At 48.7% G+C, this 12144-nt stretch overlaps 1 protein-coding gene across 1 annotated transcript; it reads left to right on the plus strand.

Annotated features, from left to right (window-relative positions):
- Window positions 1-1932: 1932 nt before the first annotated feature.
- On the plus strand, window positions 1933-12140 carry ZYX (zyxin). Its single transcript, XM_069087456.1, has 11 exons — window positions 1933-2606; window positions 3022-3127; window positions 3294-3513; window positions 4002-4186; window positions 4444-4536; window positions 4694-5185; window positions 8788-8908; window positions 9057-9226; window positions 9396-9574; window positions 10796-10916; window positions 11513-12140. Exons 3-11 carry the CDS (start codon window positions 3306-3308, stop codon window positions 11615-11617), a joined length of 1674 nt encoding a protein of 557 aa, XP_068943557.1. The 5' UTR covers window positions 1933-2606; window positions 3022-3127; window positions 3294-3305; the 3' UTR covers window positions 11618-12140.
- The last annotated feature ends 4 nt before the right edge of the window (window positions 12141-12144 follow it).

A 12144-nucleotide genomic window follows, 5' to 3' on the forward strand; every position in this document is an offset into this window, starting at 1 on the left:
TAGATATATAGGTAGCTGAGAATTATCTAGCAAAGACTCACTCTGTCTCAGATTATTCTGGCCTGCTTGTCTAATACAAGTGTCACAGATACCTAGGCTTCTAAAGAGTCTACCCATTATGGAAAATCTTCAATTAACTTTGCCTTACTTTGGCTGAGAGAAGACTTGAGTTGAATTCTTTCGGCAGGACCCAGCATGTTGGTATTTTGGGGTCTTGAGCACCCCTAAACCTTAAACCTCAACAGGGGGAGTGGGATATATCTTTGCCCTTTCTCCCTTTCCATTCATTTATATACAAGACCAAAAAGAATCTTGAGGTTGGGAAAAACAGGGAACCTTTGCTGAGAGGGAAACCCCCAAAATATTTCTGAAGTGGTGATGTTTGACGATTGGAATTTGAACAGATGTTATAAGGGCTTTCTGATCCTAAATTAGATAGAAGTTTGGAAAGAGACCCTGCTTTTGGTGATCATGAAGTTAGAGTTGAAAAATAGACTTAATGCCTTGTGGGCACAAATTAAATGACTAACTACTTTGCAATTCCAAAGGGCTTTGCCCCTGAAAGAACATCTCTGCTTATGAAGAGGAAAGTCTGTATCAAGACTACCAAACTAATCAATGGGAAGGAAAACAATTAGGAGTGTTTCTTGGAATGTGATGGCTCTGCAATTCTAAAAGATTTGAAGCCCCAGACTCTAAACTAAAAGAGTCATGATGGAGAGCCCACTCCTCTCCTTCTTACAGCAAGAGATAGCACTTCAGCTGATGATTCTAGCTGAAACTAGAAATTAATAGTAGAAAAAAGCTATACAACCTTGTATCTGGTAGATCCATATTTGGAACCAAGGAGACCAACAGAAGACCATCCTTGGTTGGCAGAAGCCAACCAAGACCAGTACTTCCTAGTTGGAGCAGCAAGATAGTATCTCCAGGAGACATCAGCAGCCCTAGGTATCAAAGGTGGGAATTGCCCATCCCCCTATGTACCCTGGAAATAAGTGTTTTCTACATATGTGCCCCTCCATGCATAATTCCTAGTTGTAGTTCACCTTTTCCACTGATAGTGTGTGTTTGTAGAAGAATGTTCTTCAGTTTTATGGGGGGAATTATTCTCATACCACTTTTTCTTATGATGCTAATTCATTAAATGCTTTGCCTTGATCTGCTGGTGTCTGCTCACTAACTAGTAAAACTTAACAAATTAGTAGGGGCTAATGAACTATGATTTGAGTTGATGTGGATTCCAAGGACTTTGGACTTGGGATAGCCTATAAGGGAGACCCAGTTGTGAGGGGGATACTGAGGTGTTACATTAGTATTATATAATTCTTGTACATGGCATAGCCTCAGTGGTTTATAAGCAACTTGGTCAGTGTTTGTGTTGGTTTTCATCTTTGAAATCCAGTGTCTAAAATTGTATGTAGTAGATATTTGATAAATACATTGGGTAAATTGACTTGTTTATTAAACTGATGTGGTAGGTGTTGAAAATGAAAGTAAGGGACTTAGGAGCTTAGAAAGTGAGATACTCGAACACAGAAACGATCTTTTTGCTTGTAATATAGTTGTGTTCCTATTGCTTAGGACAGGACCTGGCACATAGTAAGTGCTGAATAAATGCAGATTGACTTAACGATGATACCCTTCAAAAGAAGGAACTACAGCATTTGGTGGTCAGGGATAAAGACTACAGATCCTTACAGGACTGGAAGTCCCCATCCATTATTTACTTACTAGGTGTAGTATGGCCCCTAGACAAGGGACTGACTATCTTTATGGCCTAAATACTCTTCCTCTTTAAGAAGGATTGCACTAGATGTAAGGTCCCTTCCATTTATAGTTCTCTTATTCTATGACGCTAGTTAGGTTTTCTTCTTTTGGGGAGGGTGGGGAGATGTGCCCAGACTGAATTTGGTTCGCGCGCGCGCGCGCGCGCGCGTGTGTGTGTGTGTGTGTGTGTGTGTGTGTGTGTAAATCACCTCTTTGACCTCTCTATATTCTACCCCCCAAACCTTCAGTAACTGAAAAGGCCACACCCACCTCCCCTTGGATTCCGTTCCTCGCCAGCCCAGTGCATGACTAGCAATTCTGAGTATTACATTCACTAGCCCAGAGGGGCTTTGGGGGTGGAGAGGCTGCTCCCGAGCAGTTGACCTATTTTGAACTCTTAGCTCAGAGCTGGAAACCTTTCCTGGACCCTTAGGGAAATAAGGTCGGGTGATTTAACAGTTCTTCCTTATTTCCACTCTCCCCCCCCCCATCTATCCCCTCACTGAAGTGTGTGGATTTGTTTCTGTGCGTGTACGTGTTGGCCGTGGCCATTGTGGGGGGGGGGGGGGAGGAAGAGGTCTGTTCAGTGCTTAGGAGCAGGTCTACGTCCTTTCTCCGAATAGTCTGGCCCTTGAGCAGGAGGTGGGCGGGAATTCTTGGGGAGTTGGGTGGAAGAGGAGACCAAGGGGCAGGGGGACCAGGCTTCGGAGGCTAAAAGACCAGTTGGTAGGAACAGCTGTTTTGGACTTGAAGACTAAGTCGGGGGTAGGGGCTGGATCTGCTCCTCCCGCCCCCAGCCCGACTCTGGCCGGCACAAACCCGAACTGGGGTTGGAGGTGAGTATGGGGGTGGGATGGGGGGAACTGGGACTGTGAGTCAGATCTCTGGCAGCTGTGTGTCTGGGAAGGAGGAGGGGGCCTCTGTGGGGGGGTGGAGTGGTGTTGGGAAGGTCAGGAAATGACATCAGCTGAGCGTGTTTTTGGGAGGGCTGGTCTGTTTCAGACTGTAGCCCGCGGGGAGGTTTGCAAAACGGGGAGGACCTTTCTCTGCTTTCCTCGGTCCTGGGCGTGCTCTGGGCCTCTTCCTGGGGGAGTTTCCTGCTCTTCCATCCCCCACCCCCAGCCCAGCCACCTAGTCTCTCCTGTTCTCTCCGCCTCCTTCCTCGAGCTCTCCCCGCCCCCTCTCTGGGCCGCTCCTTGTATGGTCTCCCTGTCTCTTTCTCTCCCCGCCCCTCTTCCCCCCCCACCCCAGCTAGAAGCTGCTCCGGACACCCGGACGCACGGAGTCACAGCTGGACTGCGCGCCGCACTGACGACTATTCATTCGGACTGGCCGAGTAGACGGGCAGAGCTCCGCGGTGAGAAAGGGGTGGGGGACGGGCAGGCAGCGGCCGAAAACGTAAGGGGGTGGGGTGGGGGCTGCGGGCCCTTCCCTGTCCCGGGGTTGGGGGTTCCGGACCGTGCGGGGCGAGCCATCCATTCATCCATCCTTCTGTCCTTCGCTCCTTGGGCTCCTTCCTCCAGCCCGGCCTCCGCATGGCGGCCCCCCGCCCCCCACCCGTGATCTCCGTCTCCGTGTCGGCGCCTGCCTTCTATGCCCCGCAGAAGAAGTTTGCCCCGGTCGTGGCCCCCAAACCCAAAGTGAACCCTTTCCGGGCCGGGGCTGCGGAGAACCCCCCAGGGCCCGGGGCCCAGAGGGCGCAGATGGGCAAGGTGGGAGAGATTCCTCCCCCACCCCCGGAAGGTAAGGATTTGGGGGAGTGTTGCGAAGCCAAGAGGAGCAAGGGTTCGAGAATCCTGTTTGGGGAATGGGGAGGTGGAGGAGGTATTGGGCCAGGCGTAACCACTCAGTCTGAGCAGATGTTCTTCTTACCTCATCTTGAGCCCGTGGCCCTGAGCCAGGACTCCTGGGTCCGTTTCAAATTCCTTGCCTGGGGGTGGGTGTGAAGGAGAATGTGTGTGGGGCATGACTCTTTTTGAGTTTACTTCTTAAACTGAAAGGGGGAGTGAGTTCCACTTCTCAGCAGGACTTCCTGACATAAAACACACCTTCTTAATGTAAAGAGAGCTCTTTTACGGTGTACTGGGATACCCAGGACTTCAGAGGCCTGTGCAGGATGCCAAGTAAACCTTGGGTCTTAGCTCATTCCTTACAGGCCCTCGTAGGAGTTTGGGCTTCGTAAGAGAACTTGAGGAGGGCCTTGTTAACGGACCTTTTTCCCCTACTTATAGATTTCCCTCTGCCACCACCTCCATTACCTGGGGATGATGGAGAGGCTTCTCTGGGGGGGCCCTTCCCACCACCTCCTCCCCCATTTGAGGAACCATTTCCCCCTGCTCCAGAAGAAGAGACATTCCCTTCTCCTCCTCCTCCTGTGGAAGAAGTGGGGGTTGAACTTCCAGCACCAGCCCATCAGGTGAGTGAAGGGAAAGGAGCACTGGGCTGAAGTTGATACTCCATAAAAGGACTGAAGGGCTAGAAGAAGGCCTACTCTTTCTACTTGGCTTTCTCCACTTATGGGCAGGGAAATATTCAGTGGGGGAGGCAAGTGTAGGAAACTTCCATGTAGCCCTAGAGGTTGTGTAGGACTAGAATATCCTGGGGAAGGGGAGTCCTTAAACTCAATTTAGGGTATACAAAGAAGGCAGGGTCCTCAAACTCTTTACTTTTCAGCCCAGAGGAAAGGTGAGCAGCATTGACCTGGAAATGGACTCTCTGTCCTCCCTGTTGGATGATATGGCCCGGAATGATCCCTTCAAGCCCAGGGTGAGGGATGGGGTAGGGAAAGTGGGGGAGGTCAGCAGTGTGAGTGTGTGTGTGTGTCTTTGTAGATATACAAAGTGAACCTACATAGGGGGGTGTGTGTGATATGATAGATAATACCTTCCTCTAACCCACATTTCCCCCCAACCTTGCTCTGCAGGTTTCATCTGGATCTGTGCTCCCCCCAGCTGCCCCCCAATTCCCTCCTAAGCCAAGTGTCCCATCTGCAGCGTCCAGCACAGCACCTCTTCCTCCTTGGATGGCTTCTACTAGCCCTCCTCAGTCCCACTCTGTATCTGTGTCTAAGACCTTAACCACACAGCCTCGAGGTCCCCCAGCTCCAGCTCCACCTCTGGCTTCAGCCCCAGCTGCAGCTCCATCTGTAGTTCCACCCCCAGCCCTGGCCTCAACCCCAGCCTCCACCCCTACCCCCAAGTTTAATGCTGTGGCCCCCAAATTCACTCCTGTGACCCCTAAGTTTAGCCCTCCAGCACCTGGGGGTCCCCCTCATAAGAAGGGGGGTCCTTCACCCCCCACTGCTACAGGATCCACTCAACAGCCTCAGCCTCCCAGCTTCACCTATGCTCAACAGAGGGAGAAACCCCGTGTTCAGGAGAAACAACGTCCAGTCCCCCCTCCTGCCCAGGACCAGGTAAGGGGGGAACTAGATGGGTCTGAAAAGTAGGAGTAAGAGGAGGCGCTAAGATAAGGTCAGGGCTTTCTGGAACCCAAAATTGGAATGAATTTTCTCTGCTTGGAGTAGTGGGGCAACCAAAGGGAAGAAGGGAAACAGCACCCCCAGAGGAGAGACCTGGAAAGGTCTGGGTGTCTGGGTGGGGCAGGGCTGGGAGTGGGTAAGTTAAAAGCACTAAATTTAAAGAAGTCCTGAATGCTTAGTGTTTTGGTGGGGCTCCAAACTAAGTTAATTTACTATGGCCCTGGACTCAAGACTCCATCACTAGGTCAACATTTAGATACTTTTCCAATGTCTTTTTCTGAGTTCTTCCCCTTTAACAATGGGAGGCTAAAGAAGTCTAATCGACTTGACTTTCTCTTATCAGTTGTCCACATTGTTTCCTGAATGGTCATTACTCACTTTGGGGGTTGGCCTGGGCCTTAGGAGCTTTCTAGCAATAGCATCATTAATAATATTATCAACATTTATTAACTACCTACTGTGGTAATGTGTCAGGTGCTAAAGATTGTTAGTAAATATGACATGTGCTGTCTTTGAGAGACTCCCTATCTAGTTGGGGAGAAGAGGATGTATACATAAAAATACTTAGCTCATACTTCATTCTGTCCTGTACTGAATAGTATGGAAAATCCAGAATGGAGAGAAATTCCCCAGGGCTGAGGCATTTGAGGAAGATTTCATGAAAGAAGTAGAACCAGAGCTGGGCCTTGAAGGAAGGGTAGGACTTAAGTGGAAAGGGAAGTGAGGGCATCCTGGCCCCCAAGGAATGGGAATATGGGGCAGAGTAAATAGAGATAGAAAAAGTATGGTGGTAGGAATGTGTGTGAAATGTTACAGGAACAGATTAGCTTTGAGTTTAGCTACAGTAGAGAGTTATTAACCTTGGGGAGTAGTGGGAGATAAGTTTGGAGGGGGAATGGTTGGTAGGGGACCGTTTAGATATTCAACCTTGCCAATATTTTTCTGTAGGCAATGGGAAGGTTTTTGATATGTGCAAAGTAATGTTTTAGGAAGATTGATTGGGAAGACATTCATAGAATAGATTGGGGGAGAAACTTGTTAGGAGACTGTTGTGCTAGTCCAGGATTGAGTTACCTGGGGTGGCAGTGGGAAGGATGGGGAGGGTGGATGTGAGAGATGAGAAGAATTGACAGGTCCTGGTGACTAGGTGTGGGAGGGGTGACTTCAAAGCTTTCAACTTAGGTGACTGGGAGAATGAAGGCATTGTTGACAGATGTGAGTAAAGCAGAAGAAAGATCTGGTTTTGGGGAAAGTTTTAGAGAAGTATATTTTAGTTGTACATCAGGATAGAGTCCTGTAGAGTTGTCCACTTGGAAGTTAAAAATTAGATTGAAGTAGAATGAGAACAGTCTGAGGATCAGACTTTGAGGAACACGCACATTGAAGAGGGGAAGGGGGAAGTACAACCAGTAAAAGTAACAGTCATGGCTCAAGGGGTTCGAGAAGTGACAATACAGCAATGTCATGGAAGCCAGAAGAGAGAACTTCAAGAAATATGGACATGTCCACAGGGTTGGTCACAGAGAATGAAATGTGAGGAAAGGCCAGGATATTTGGTCATTAGAAGGTTATCTGGGACCTTTGCCGGTTGTTTCAGTAGAGTGGTGGGGGCAAATTATGAGAACTGAAAAAATAATCAGGGTGAAAGCAATGAAGTGGACTGAAGAGAAAATGCCTTGGGGTAGCCAGATTGAAAGAAGTTTTAGGGTTTTTTTTGGTGTGTTTAAATCAGGGAAAACTATTGGACATGTGGCCAGAGGACCTGACTTCAAATTCAAGCTCAGCTGCTTATTGCCTGTGTGACCTTGAACAAGTATCTTTAACTTTCTGGGCCACAAATTCCTCATCTGTAAAATGGGGGTGGGGTTGGTCTTAACATAATGAGAAGGCAGTATGAGAAGGATGGTTTTAAGACCAATGATGGATGCCTAGGTCATGGAAAAGAGGTTCACTTCTTCCTTTGAGACAGGCTGGAAGGAGGAGAGGTTGAATGGTTTTTTGAGAACTGGTATTAAAAATAGTGTGACTTCAGAGATATTTGGAGATAGAGGTGAATATGAAGGAACTTGAGCTTGCTTCCATAAAGTAGGGGATGAAGTCATCTGTTGGGAGTGAGGGGGTGGTGGTGGAATAGAATGGAGATTGGGGGCTTGAAGAGCAGCTGTGGTAGGGAATGCAGTAGAGATGGAGCGAGAGCTGAATAACAACTGCTTAGCAGCAGTTGAGTCCAGTTGAAGTCAGAGACCATGAGTCTGTAGCAAAGTCAGCACAATTTTCTCTAGTAGTGTCCAGCAGATGGTAATATGGTCTAGAATGCTGGTGTGGTCTGGGCTACTTCGCCTTGTCCCAAGTGTGCTGGGACTTTCCTGGTGGGGAGGTTTTTTTTTTTGGAGGGGGGAGAGGGTTAAACTGGCCTGTTCTATCCGCACATAATAGGTGTCCATCTATGACACGTCTCCCCTATCTCCCCCCACTCCCCTGCCAGTGCTTTGGGTCGGTCCAGTCTGAGCTCCAAAAGTCCTCATTCCAGCTTGGGTCCCTGAGATCCCCAGTGTGAGAATTCAGAAGTGGGATGGTTAAGGGGCCCCATGGGCAGCATCTTGGGTTTAACCTGATCTTCCTGCCCTATGTTATATTTCTATGCTGGCAGGGTTGCTCAGCAGCGGTTGGGACGGGTAGGTGTGCCTCTGGTGTGTATGTTCTTTGGAGATGGGGGCTCTGCATGTGCTGTAAGGGTCTATGTATTTATGTATTCTGTCAGGCTTCTGTGTTTGGGTCCTGGGAGTCATTAAGCATCTCCCCTTGTTACTACCCTAGTCATTAGGTATTACCAAAGTTGGCTGAACCCATGAGAGTTTCCACCTAAGTATTTTTAAAAAGCCATTGAAAAATACAGGTTTTGTACTAATTTCCATGCTCTTGGTTTTAAAATTGTCATAGATGGTCTGTCTTGGTGGAGAATTTTGCTTATTCCTGCCCTCTCATACGAGGCATAATGGAAGGAGCCCTGGTGTGGGCACTAGAAGATCCAGGTTCAGCCCCAGCTGTGCCACTGGGTGACTTTGGGCAGAGTGGTCTCTCTGTGGGCCTCAGTTTCTCTACCTATAAGATGTCCCAGTTGTACTGAATGATTTCTAAGGTCTCTTCCACCATTAGAACGCTATAATCTCTGGCCCTGGTGTGTCTGTGGCGTGTATGTCAGTGTTATGGTGATCTGGACAATGTGTGTGACCTGTGTCTGCACAAGTCTTATTCCTCACTTGTCTGTGATATTTTGCTTTGGGGAAAAAGGGATTCAAATGTGTCTAGGGGCTGCATAAGGTCTGGAGTAAAGTAGGGGTGGTCATAACCCATTTTTCCTTCCTCATTCTTAGATGTGGAGTAGGGGTGGTGTGGGGAGTTAGGGGCTTTAGTAATTAGGACAGAACCTCTTGGCAGTGGGCAGAGGGGCAGATGGTGAGACAGCTGGGGAAGGCTAAAATGAAGGCCACGCTAAAAGAATTTGCAGAGAAAAACCAAGGCTGTTGGGGTTCTAGGTGCGCCCTCCTGGGGCTCCAGGACCTCTGACTCTTCGGGAGGTGGAAGAGTTGGAAGAGTTGACCCAGCAGCTAATGAGGGACATGGAACAGCCATCCAATAACAAGCTCCCCAGCAGTGGTGAGACTCGAGTCCCCCCCCACCCCCATGAGGTCCTAAACGGGTCACCGCCATTCCCTGATTGTTGTGGCTGGTACCTTTTGGCTCCCCTCCCATGTCTTTCCTGCCATTTCCATTGTCCCAGTATTCCCCGCCTTCTTCCCTCCAGAATATTGCGGTCGGTGCCACCAGGCCCTGGTACGTTCCCAGCCTGCAGTCCGGGCACTTGGGAGTCTGTTCCACGTCATGTGTTTCACATGCCACCAGTGTGAACGGCAGCTGCAGGGGCAACAGTTCTATAGCCTGGAAGGGGCACCTTACTGTGAGCAGTGCTATGAGGTGAGGAAGCCACATGGGGGAGACAGGAGGAGGGTGGCTGTGTCCTGTCACTGGGGAGGAGAGTTCCAGACCCTCATGGACCGCCTTGTTCAAATCAAGTACTATTTATAGAGTACCTGGCAATTAATCCATGCTCATTGCCTTCCTTCCCCAATCTACAAAAACCCAGAACACCCTGGAGAAATGCAGCACGTGTGGACAGCCCATCACTGAGCGAATGTTGAGAGCCACAGGCCGGGCCTTCCATCCCCAGTGTTTTACCTGTGTGGTCTGTGCCTGCCCTTTGGAAGGGACCTCCTTCATCGTGGACCAAGCCAACCGGCCCCACTGTGTCCCTGACTATCACCGGTGAGCCGTGCTCTTGGATCTTGCAATAGCCAGACCTGCCTACCTTTGTGGTAGGGCCCGAGCATGAGCACTTTGTGCCTGACCCTGGTGAATTTCACAAGCAGTTCTCGATTTTTACAGCTAGAGTGGGCCGGTTAACCTGCCTTTGTCATAATCTTTGTTGTTCAGTCATTTTTCAGTCTTATTTGACTCTTCTTGACCTCACTTGGGGTTTCTTGGCAAAGATACTGGAGTGGTTTGCCATTTCCTTCTCTAGCTCATTTTACAGATGAGGAAACTGAGGCTGATAGGGTTATGTGACTTGCCCAGCTAGTGTGTGTCTGAGGCCAGATTTGAACTCAGGAAGATGAGTCTTTCAGACTTAAGACCCTGCACTCTGTCCACCTGCACTATCTAGCTGCCCCCTATTTTACAGTGCATCTGAGTATGTTGGCTTGCTTCTCTTGCTCTTTCATTAATCCTTCTATTTCTGAATCTTCTTTAGGAGCCATGTATTCTGTTCCTTTCACATGTATGTGCAGTCTTTTTTTAATGCAAATTTATGCAAGGTTTATGTTCCAAGAGCTTCTTTTTAGAGCTGTTTTTTGGGTACATTTTTCTGCACAATGAATTACATATATAGTGGTCACATTCCCAGGCCAATCCACAAAAGCCTCTTTCACTCCTTGTTTGTAACAGTGTTCTAAGGAAATGACCTTGAGTTTCAATTTGGGACTAGAAACATTTCTCCTTTTTGTATCCAGGGCCCTGGGGACTTGTGCAGCTCCCAGCTCAGCCTGGGAGTTCTCATGTATAACTCTCGCACTTTGTGCTAGGCACTATGCTGAACACTTGGTCAATAGTATTTCATTTGATCTTTGCAACAATCCTGGGAGGTAGGTGCTATTATGATCCCCATTTTACAGATGAGGAAACTGAGGAAGAAATTAATTTGCTCAGTGTCTTGGAGATAGTCTCTGAGGCTGGAGTCTCTGAGGCTGGATTTGAACTTGGTTCTTTTGAGTTCAGGGCATTTTATCCAGTGTGTTACATAGCATCCTATAAATGGGAGACTTTGCTTGCTGGATAACCCTTGCTTTGTGTTTCAGTGGAGTTGCTATCTTTTCTGCTCTTCTGAGCTCCAGATGACATGCCCTCAGACAATCTCCTTATCCTCTCTCCTTCCCATCCAAATCCCACCTGATAACTGACCCTGTTTCTCTCCCTCTTTACCCTCTACAGGCAGTATGCCCCACGCTGTTCTGTTTGTGCTGAACCCATCATGCCCGAACCTGGCCGAGATGAGACTGTCCGAGTGGTAGCTCTTGACAAAAACTTCCACATGAAATGTTACAAGTGTGAGGTCAGAACAATTGCAAGTCTTCCCGGGACCCTGTCCCCCACACCTTCACCCTGGCCAGACTGTTTCCGCATCTTGGGTTGGGTGGTGGAGAAGACAAACCACAGGAGGTTTAAAAAAAAAAAAATCCCAGCCTGTGAATATTCAGAGGTTGTCTAAGGAAGAGAGAAGCTGGGACCTAGGTCATTCCCTAGTCTCCTCAAGATCCTTTCTCAGTGGGTGGCCTTGAGTTTATGATCCAGAAAGGATTTAGGAGAATAAATTGGGCTGGTGAGGCTTTCTGAGAGATTTGCAAAAATTATCCTAACCTTATCCTAGGGCAAGGTGGGGCAGGATGCAAAGAAGTGTTTTTTTCCCCCTCCCCAGAGGAGTAAACCCTTAACTGCCAACCTTACAAAAGGGAGGGGAGGGGCTTGGAGCAGAGAAGAGGAAGTAAAGGAGTGGTGAGAAATGGAGGGGAGGAGAAAGGAGGTGGCATGACTAAACACTGACCTAGTTTCAGCTCTAGAGCCAGCAGTGTATGGGGGATAGGGAACTATGTACACTGGGGGGAGATCATGCATCATGCTTTACCATCTTGTCCCACCCCCTTCCAACAGGATTGTGGGAAACCCCTGTCAATTGAGGCTGATGAGAATGGCTGTTTTCCTCTGGATGGACATGTACTGTGTCGTCACTGCCACACAACCCGGGCCCAGACATGAGGGTGAACTCATTTTTGTGAATCTTGAAGAACCAGGATCTACTCCAGATCAGAAAACTACCTGCTTTCAGATCAAGTCTTCCTTCACTCAATTCATCCTCATTCCCCACCCTGAGCCACAAGAAGATTTACAGCTAGTCTTAATGCTAGTCCCTCTTAAGGTCTAGGGCGGCAGGGAGATGATGGAGAGCAGCAGAACCCGAGACCAATCCCTTCATTGTCAATATCCCTTTTCCCACCTGGTACAAGGACCAGCTGCCTCTCATCCTCCAGGCTTCACAGCATCCTCTTGTACCCTCTTCTCTATCCCTTTCCTCTTTGGGGAGCTTGACAGCTTGGGCAGCGTTATTGCTTTTGCTCCTACACTGAAGCTGTTGGCTGACTCACTCCCAGCAAGCTTTGTACTCTGTTGAGGGGCTTGAGGAGAGGCTCTATGCCAGAGGCTGGACTGGTAGCACCTTCTTTGGACTACACATTGTGGGACTCTGGCCACAATTACAAATAAAGTATTCAACCCCACAGTCCCCT

The sequence above is a fragment of the Petaurus breviceps genome, unplaced genomic scaffold, assembly GCF_028583685.1.
Source record: "Petaurus breviceps papuanus isolate PSGF00001 unplaced genomic scaffold, PetGlider_PUasm1.0 181, whole genome shotgun sequence".
NCBI classification, from domain to species: domain Eukaryota; kingdom Metazoa; phylum Chordata; class Mammalia; order Diprotodontia; family Petauridae; genus Petaurus; species Petaurus breviceps.